The following is a 9,725-nucleotide window of genomic DNA, read 5'->3' on the forward strand; positions in this document are numbered from 1 at the left end:
TAATCCCCTGTGTTGTTCACACCTTTTAATCTCTGCATTGTTCACCCCCTGCAGTGTTCACACCTCAGGCTCAGACTGTAATCACCCACATTGTTCCCCTGTTCACACCTCAGACAGACTGTAGGAGCAGTAGAAACCCACAAATAATCCCTGCACACTCCAAAAAGAACATATACTGAGGTGGTACTGCAATTAAAAAGTTTATATATATAGTTATTGTACAGACTGCAGGAGCAGTGCCAGCATTGTGTCACTGTATGCTGCCTGTGTGTGCCATACACACAGGCAGCATAGGGCAAGCAGAGTATGGCACACACAGGCAGCATAGGGCAGGCAAAGTATGGCACACACAGGCCAAGTATGGCACACACAGGCAGGGTAGGGCAGGCAGAGTATGGCACACACAGGCTCAATTTGGCCATTTGTTGGTAAGATTATGTAAAAACTACTGATGTTGCGCTAATATTCTTACTAATAACATCTATGAAAACTTATCATAATTGATGCTGCTTCAAAAATATTTTATTTATGTTAAGACCTTAAACACAATAATGCTAGTGTTTTGAGAATATATATATATATATTTTTTTTTTTTTATTATTTTTTTTACTATTCATGTATTTAATTTTTTTTCTTTTTCGGATTTCAGCTTTCTAATATAAGATTTATTAATTGATTTTTTTTTTCTTTTGCTTTCCAGACTGATAATGAAATTTCTTCCGACTGCAACCATGTGAGTATGAGACTTTGAATGGTACTTTTGCATTTATTAAGGTCACTTGAGTCTATGGCACATGGGATTTAGCACCTGACTGAAGTTTTCAGCTGGCCCAAGACTGCTATTTACCACCTCCCATTACTCTGGGAATACACCTGTGTGTCATCAATATTTATACATTTTAGAAAACCATGCTATATAACCATGGAATGACACTTCACATTCAAGTAAATTTACATAACATATATGTGTCACACTTCCTAGCAGAATAATATCGGCATAACATGCAGTTGCTGGTGCCCTGCGCCATTGCAGAACCTTTTAAATCAACCTCTTAATTTCATGTGCCATGCAGTTTTCTCATATAACCGTACTCTCTTAAACTTGATATATTCAACCTAACACAGCAAGTAGTAAATGTTTTCTGAAATGTACTCACATGCACATGGAGCACAAAAAAATTATTGCGTAACCTTACAATTCATAGCCCCCTGTAATGCTGACAGCGCAGCAAATTATAGGCAATAATAACACAAAAAATAGCGCAGAGATTACTTTGGAGTACTCAAGATAGTCTTGTTATGAGTACAACATGTTTCTTGCATAGGCACCATAAACTAAAACAAACTGCTTTGAGCTTTCCCCTGGGGGGGGGGGTTTCTACATAACCACCAGGCATTAAAGAACCATTATAGTCTCAGCAGAAGTCTGCTTACTTTAGAGGGAATATCTGTTCTGGGGATTAATGATTTAGGGTTTTCGGTTGATATTTGGGTGACCATTGTGGGTCTCGGTCTGTCGGGAGAAATACACTCCTCCTCTGCTCCCGACAGGTTCCCTGTCTTGGAGCCAGTGGCACACACCAATGCAGCGTATAAAGATGCAGGTATGGGTTGGGTGCAGGTCCTACAATAGCAACATTACAGACAGTAGGGTTATAAAGAAGTAAACATTTTTCGGTATTCCTATTTGTGTGTCCAAAAAGTCACATGATACTTAGATTTAAAGGCAATGACACGCAATGTGTTTAGTTGCCCTCATTTTGTCACGGCTAGAAAATCCAGAAAACATTTTGACATAGGGGATACTGAGAATTGCCTCTGTTAAAACACTCTAACAGCATAATTACTCTTAAATGCCTTTGTGCACATTTTTGTTTAATAATGCAATTTGAGTGATATAGCAGAGCCAATTCTCAATATCCCCAATGGAATAGTATTTCTGCCATTTTTTAGCCATGACACAACACATCAGGTGCCCTTGCCCTTAGACTCCTGGTTATTGCTACTTAAATAATACCATTGTATTCAGTGCTACATTGTATACATTTTGAATATGGAAACTTGGATTCTGTTTGGTATTTGTCTGAAACCTTTATCAGAGCAGAGCAAACATGCAATACATTTAAATTCGTATAATATCCTTTATATTATTTTTGTATGTGTTTTATTGGTGCTTCTATTTAACATTTGTTTCAATGCAAAAGAAAAAAATACATTTATATAATTTTTTTTTTATCTACAGCTCCTGTGGAATTATAAACTAAACCTAACAAAGGACCTTAAATTTGAGTCTGTTGCAAAAGAAATCTGCAAGTCTACTCTGTCCATGGTAAATAAAATCTGTGGGAAAGCTGTTGACTATATATTTAGCAATTTAATCTGCATTCTTAAACTTAACATCATTTTCTGGCTGAAAGCAACACACACATACTATGAATCATTGAAAGAATTCACCTACTCTAATTGGCTGGTGCTATTATTGGTCAGCATCCAGCATGTTGTTTGTAATAGGAAGTCAGTGTTAAATTGAGGAAGCACACTGGCTTTCATTCTGAGTGTTAATCTTAAAATTGCAGATTTATTAGAATAAAAAGTGTGTAATAAAACACTTTGTATTCTGATAAGCATGTATAATAAAACTGTCCAGCTGATTTTGTAGCTGACACTGTAACTGGACAAGCTGGAAGTTATCATTAATGCCATGCACATAACCTGGTTGTTGTGTTTCCTTGCAGCTGACAGAATGTGCAAATGAGACTCCAGGGAAGGGATATATAGTTTCCTGTCTAGTTGATCACCGTGTTAATATCACAGAGTACCAATGTCACCAATATATCACCAAGATGGCTGCTATTATCTACAGTGACTACCGACTTATCTGTGGATTTATGGAAGACTGCAAAACTGAAATAGATGCTTTGAAATGTGGCAGTATCAGACCTGGTGAAAAAGTAAGTGGACCGCCTGGGATTCATAATGACTGCATTATATGTTTGAAAGTTTAGAGTATACAACACTGTTAAAACACAGTAGCATTTGGTTGCAGTATACGTAAATGTGCAGGAAAAACGTGTTAATCTTGACGCTGGACATATTTATTAGTGGAGCACTAAATGTATCTGTTAAACAATGCATTGCACACGTTGCTCATTTATCTGTGGTTAACATATTTTCCCACATCCACCAAACATTCTGTGCAGTAGTATCACATGAAAATTGGGCTCTAGATCTTTAATGTTTTTTGAAGAACAGGCACTCAATGAGCAAATCTTCAAGCAGAATTCTTCTTGAGTGCCTGCTCTTCAAAAAAACAAAACGTGATATCCTAACTAAAGGCTCGGTGCGCTGCACCGGAGTTCTCTTCCTCTGTGATGAGTTGTTGGACACATCTTATTTCTTAGCAGTATATTTCTAGACCTTCAATTTCTAATTATCTAAAATAAAAGCTCAATAGTGTTTAATGTAAGCGCTAGATAGTCTCAGTGCACTTGTCTGAAGGCTAACTTACTTTCTTCCAGGACCCACATTCTCAAGGAGAAGTTGTGTCCTGCCTTGAGAAAGGAATAATTAAGGAAGCAGAGGAAGCAAACACTCAGATGCACATTTCTGATAAATGCAAGCAGGCCATTTTGCGAGTGGCAGAACTTTCTTCAGACGACTTTCATTTAGACCGTCACCTTTACTTTGCTTGTCGTGATGACCGTGAACGGTTCTGTGAGACTGTAAGTATGTGGTAGGGTTTGTGCATTCCTATGTAGACCACACGTCTGTGTTTTTGAGGGTCAAGAAACCTTATAGGCTGTTTATAACTTTGTTTAAATGTTTTGCAAGCACTAAAATGTTTTTTAGTTTTAAATTCAATTTGTATTTTTTTTATATTAAACTAAGGGGCACATTTACTAACCCACGAATCCTAATCCCGAATGGGAAAAAAATCGGATTGGAAACTAACATTTTGCGACTTTTTCGTATTTTTTGCGATTTTTTTTCGTCGCTGGTACGACTTTTTCGCGAATTGTCGCGACTTTTTTGTATTGAGCACTCGTAAACGTCGGGCAAACCTTTCCGACTTTGCATGATTTTGGAAGCCTCCCATAGGACTCAATGGCACTCTGCAGCTCCAACCTGGCCCAAGGAAAGTCACGATACTGAAGCTTGAATGAATCCGAAACTTTCGTACTCGGCGCGACAGTACGATTTTTTCGCGACGGCGACGAGCATTTTGCGACAATTTGCGAAAAAAAAACGCAAAAATACCGATCATTACGGAAAAAACGCATTCGGATGCTTTTCGGATGTTCGTGGATTAGTAAATTTGCCCCTAAGTGTTAATTTTCAACTTTTATATGGAAAGATTTTGGTATGGGACTATGAATTGTACATTTTAATTAGCAATTTTTGCAAAAAGACTTTAGGATATATAAAGGATACAGGTGGAAGGTTTCCATTTTTTTTTCCAATGAAAAGTTGACAAATATCATGGAATTGCCGTGAAAAGAATGCAAAAGAAACACTGGATACAGCAACGACCATACCACTGTTTTTGTTCTTGGGTTCAGAGAGCCGTAATGCAACTTTGGCAGTTGCTCCTGTGGACATAGGAGAAAGCAAACTCATAAGCATCCCTAGGCATAAATTTGCTTGTATTTGAATGTCTGCATTATATGGACTCTAACTTAGAGGCCCTTGTTCAGCAAGGGTTCATGGAATAGGGCCTGCGCTAAACATCATCATCTGTTGAAAGCATTTTATCTGTTTTTATTTGCTATAGTCGGATGGCTGGCAAAATTGTTTTAGGTGTCAGCGCCAAGAGTTCAGAAAATGTAATAGTTATGTAATAAAAGGCACTAAGGGTTACTGCTCTTGTGCAAAGAGGGAAAGAGAAGACTTGACTCCTTAGTATTGCTTTGAGTCAGACCCAGAGAAGGGGGATACACAAATAGTGGATTAATACAAAGTACATTTACAAACAGCATTGCAACAACCATTGACAGATTTAATTTATACATATTTGAAAGTTGTTTAGTATTACATTTTTTTTTTAATTTACGTAAAGTTTTTGCTCTATAAATAAAAGCTGATAATAGCATCATATCTTTAATTTAGTATCATAATAGCTGAGATCAACCTTTTATGAAACCTTCTTACCTTCTAGCTGATCTAGAGAAAGGGAAAATTGCTTATCTAAAGACTCCAGGGAAAACACACTGCATTTTTGCTAAATAAATAAATAAATATGGCTTGTAGACAGGTACTCACATCACAGAAAGAGTAGCGATGCCTGGGTGCAGTCCCAACGGATTAAGGAATAGTAGCAAGTGAAGATGTCCCGCACTCACAGGTCTTAGGTGAAATAAAAGGTGTTTATTCAATCCACATCTAACGTTTCTGCTGCCTCCCCAGCCTTTCTCAAAGCCTTTGATCTACTGTTGTCTTTCACCAGGCTTAAGTCTGCAAGGTACTGATTTCTGTGTCTTACTCATTACTTATGTTCTAACCACACAACAGGTCCAAGCTGGAGAAGGCAGAGTCTATAAGTGTTTATTCAACCACAAGTTTGAGGAATCCATGAGTGAACGGGTATGTTTCTGGGAACTGCTGCTAAAAACTCATTAGAGGAAATATTTTACTTCTTCCTCTGCTAACAATGAAGCTAACAATTCTGTTGTTGGCAAGGAAGTTAACAGAATGCCAAAAATATAGAATCTGTGGTTCTGCATTCTTTAAATTTGAAAAAACTCTGAATATTAAAATTTTGTGATGACTGGTTAAAAAAATAAAACCTTTATAGGCCAACAACAGCAATATGTCTAAGTTGCATATGTATTGTTTGCACCTGCAAGTAAAATAAATTAATAGCAGCAACAGTGCTAGTTTATATGTTTTAAGAAAGTAGTAAGCCATTAATAACATCAGCACACCATTTGTATTCAGTGAAATACCAAAACCATTGTATTTTAAATAGCTTATAAATGTATAGGTATCTCTTGTCAAAAAACACAAAATCCCAACAGCTCAAAATTAAAGCAAGGATCCTGTAGTTTATTTTAAAGGAGAAGGAAAGGCAAAGTCACTTGGGGGTGCCAAAATGTTACCTTTTACCCCGGGCTGGTGCCCCTGTTCGGAGAGAACAGCACCAACCCGGGATAGCTGCAGCGCTTCCTCCTTCCTGCTTCACTCGCGTGCGTGCATGCGCGGTAGAGTGAAAAAGTCGAACTTTAACAGAGAAGTCGGCTTTTCACTCTAATGCGCATGCGCCGGTCCCGGGAATTTACTGGCAAAACGAAGCAGGCATGAGGAAGCGCTCGCTACAGGTACCCCAGGCTGGTGCTGTTTTCTCCTAACTTGTTCTGTATAATAATACAATAGTACATTTGTTCCTAATCAAAACAAATGCTAATTATTAGCTTATGTGTATAAGCTGTGTTACAGATTCTGAAGCAAACAAATGTTCTTTTAGAAATTTTGCATACTAGTACATTATATTTCAATGACCAGTAACACCAAATATTGAGAAAATAGGATATTCATATATTTCATATATCTGCATCTGAAACCAAATTATTTCTTGACAGCAAAAGTACTTATTTGTATAAGAAATATTTTTCTTTCTGTAGCTGTGCAGAGAGCCACAGACAACCCTGCCTATCAGTACTGAAACCATTGTATTCTAAATCCTATACTAATCTTTATATATCTGTGAAGCAATTACATTTTTGTGTCACATTAAATGAATAATGTTAAACTCTATTACTTGCCCTTTAAATCCTTATTTTTCTCACATCTGTTGGATGTTTTCTGTCTGCAGTGCCGTGATGCTCTTACCACAAGACAAAAGCTGATAGCTCAAGATTACAAAATCAGTTATTCGTTGGCAAAGTCCTGTAAGGCTGATCTAAAGAAGTACCGATGTAATGTAGAAAATCACCCTCGTTCACGAGAAGCACGACTTTCCTATCTACTGCTGTGTCTAGAATCTGCTGTTCATAGAGGTACGTGCATGGAAGGGAAAGATCTGTTAAATGGTAAACCTCTACTTTCATTTAAGTAGGAAAAGTTTGATCTGTTTTCTCTTGCTTTTGCTTGGGTGACACAGCCTTTGTGGTAAAGCATAGGTGGGGAAAAACAGACTTTTAAACTGTAGAGATTGTTTCTTTTTTTTTTTTTTTCTCTGCTGTCTCAGAGGGACAGGAGGCAGGCCTTTCAGAGAAGCAAAGTGGGTGTGCCACGACTGGTACTGCTTGGAGGCTGGACCCTATGGTCTCCAATTAGACTCATCGCAAGCGCAGACACCCAGGATGAAACGTGGTACAGGGATTCTCTGCACCCCTTCAGTAAACACCCATGGTGGTTATAGTGCATGTTGGGCGGAAGCAGTGCTCCGCAGTGGAGAAATTTTAGCCTAACCAAAGGTTCTCCAGGGCCTACTCCTTTCCTAAAGATGTAGTGAATAAGTGGGAACATACCACCTGTTGTGGCTGCACCTGTTTCAAGATTATCCAAGTCTACTACTTTACCGTCAGACTGGACAGCCTTTAAGGATCCCACAGATAAAAACTTGAAGGTAGTTGTAAAGGCAATTTTCCTCGGCCTCGGGTGCTGCAATCAGGCTGGCCTTTGCCTTTATCACTTCCGAATCATCTGGGGTCTCCAAGATGGTGCGAACAGATCTTAACTTCTCCAGGCCGCACGCCATGTAGCAGAAGCCAGTGCCTACGTAAGCAAAAGCTGTCCTTAACACAGCTCGTTTCCTCTTCACTAGCAGTGGTAGCTTGAAGGACCCTCTAAGCTTTGAGCTCAGGACATCCAGATCAAGTGCGACAACACCATAGCCATGGCCAAAATAAATAGTCACGGTGGGAAGAGAAGCACAGGAGCTCTGGAGGAGATGCAAATGATCCTGCACTGGACAGAAACCATCATCATAACGCTGTCAGATGTTCACAGACCCAGGGGTCGCCAACACAAAAGCTGACTTTCTAAGCCGCCATTGCATAGATCTAGGCATGTGGGGAACTTTATCAGTAGGTGTTTCTCTGTCTGGCCTGACAGTGGAACCATCCTCTCATTGGCTCATGGCCTACAGACACAAATTAAAAGTTCCACAAAATTTCTCTCGCAGTCGGGACCCCCAGGCAGAGGGAGTCAATGCCATAGTAATCTCACGTGCCCTTGATAGTCATGGCACCCATCTGAAAAGCCTATGTTGCCAAGGCAAAACCCTCTTATTGGGATATGGACTCACTCCACCAGGGCACTGGGAGCTTCCTGGGTATATTGTAACTTGGCCAAACACATTTGCAGAGCAGCTAGCTGGTCCTTAATTCATGTTGACACCAAATTCTACTGACTTGACTCCTCAGCAGTGGAAAGTTCTGCATGCTGTGGTGCAATAAGGCAAGCTAATTACCCACCCTGCTATTATGTGACTGCTTTGTTAGGTCCCCATCTGTTTCGTGTGTACGTTTCACATTCTTATCTTGGGCCATCGTTTTTGGGTATGAACTGAAGAGCAAAGGGTGGTGCTAGCAGTTAAGCTAGCAGTACCAGTCCTGGCACACCCACTTTCCATCTCTCAAGTGTCCTGCCTCCTGGTGAGTGGAGCTTTATCATGGTTGTCTCCTTTGTCCCTCTGTCACGACAGAGAAATTGGTTTAACAGTACATAAATCCTTATTTTTTTTTTTTTAGTTGTGTGGTGGGTGTCATATACCAAGAATTATTTCTGCCTTTTTCATTTATTTGGTTTGCCAATTGTGCTTTAAATAATTGGTCTAACATTAGACCGATTTGTTGATGTACTCCTGTCCCCCTTATTTTCAGGTCGCCAAGTGAGCAGTGAGTGTCAGGGAGAGATGCTGGATTACAGACGTATGCTTATGGAAGACTTCTCTCTGAGTCCAGAGATCATTCTCAGCTGTCGAGGCGAGATTGAACACCACTGCTCTGGTCTACATAGAAAGGGACGGACTTTGCATTGCTTGATGAAAGTGGTGCGAGGAGAGAAAGGCAACATTGCAGAAAAGTGTCAGCAAGCAGTAAGTCTTTCTGTTTGCAAATACCTGCATGAGTGAAGAAAAACAAGTTTGTTAAGTTAACCACTTCATACTTCCATTACATATACACAAAGGGAGAATGTCTTGTTTCATAATAATTATGGTCTTTTCTCCTTTACTATTAATACATTAGTAGTGATATGTAATATATAGTGTGACATGCTGACTGCCTGTACACGCAATATTGGGGGAATTAGCAATGGTAGGCAGGCATGCAGAGGATCTGGAGGATAAGAGACAGGGACACCACATCTTCAGACAAAACACAGGTTTATTTAGGGCCAATTATTCCCAACATTAACATGAGACCGTTCATAGTAACATAGTAAGTTAGGTTGAAAAAAACACATACGTCCATCACGTTCAACCATAATGCCTATATATAACCTGCCTAACTTCTAGTTGATCCAGAAGGCAAAAAACCCCATCTGAAGCCTCTGTAATTTGCTGCAGAGGGGAAAAAAAATTCCTTCCTGACTCCAAGATCGGACCAGTCCCTGGATGAACTTGTACTAAGAGCTATCTCCCATAACCCTGTATTCCCTCACTTGCTAAGTAGCCATCCAACCCCCTTCTTAAAGCTATATAATGTATCAGCCAGCACGACTGATTCGGGGAGGGAATTCCACAACTTCACAGCTCTCACAGTAAAAAATCCTTTCCGAATATT

At 39.5% G+C, this 9,725-nt stretch overlaps 1 protein-coding gene across 2 annotated transcripts in view; it reads left to right on the forward strand.

Annotated features, from left to right (window-relative positions):
- glg1 (golgi glycoprotein 1) overlaps window positions 1–9,725 on the forward strand; it is a 58,536-nt gene that overhangs the window by 20,103 nt on the left and 28,708 nt on the right. For both annotated transcript variants that reach the window (XM_002931662.5, XM_004914054.4), the window contains exons 2-8: window positions 701–733; window positions 2,243–2,329; window positions 2,736–2,951; window positions 3,519–3,722; window positions 5,509–5,580; window positions 6,809–6,992; window positions 8,823–9,037. In XM_002931662.5, coding sequence (XP_002931708.1) covers window positions 701–733; window positions 2,243–2,329; window positions 2,736–2,951; window positions 3,519–3,722; window positions 5,509–5,580; window positions 6,809–6,992; window positions 8,823–9,037 — 1,011 coding nt within the window. The remainder of the gene's footprint in view (window positions 1–700; window positions 734–2,242; window positions 2,330–2,735; window positions 2,952–3,518; window positions 3,723–5,508; window positions 5,581–6,808; window positions 6,993–8,822; window positions 9,038–9,725) is intronic.

Source organism: Xenopus tropicalis, chromosome 4, assembly GCF_000004195.4.
Source record: "Xenopus tropicalis strain Nigerian chromosome 4, UCB_Xtro_10.0, whole genome shotgun sequence".
Classification (NCBI taxonomy): Eukaryota; Metazoa; Chordata; class Amphibia; order Anura; family Pipidae; genus Xenopus; species Xenopus tropicalis.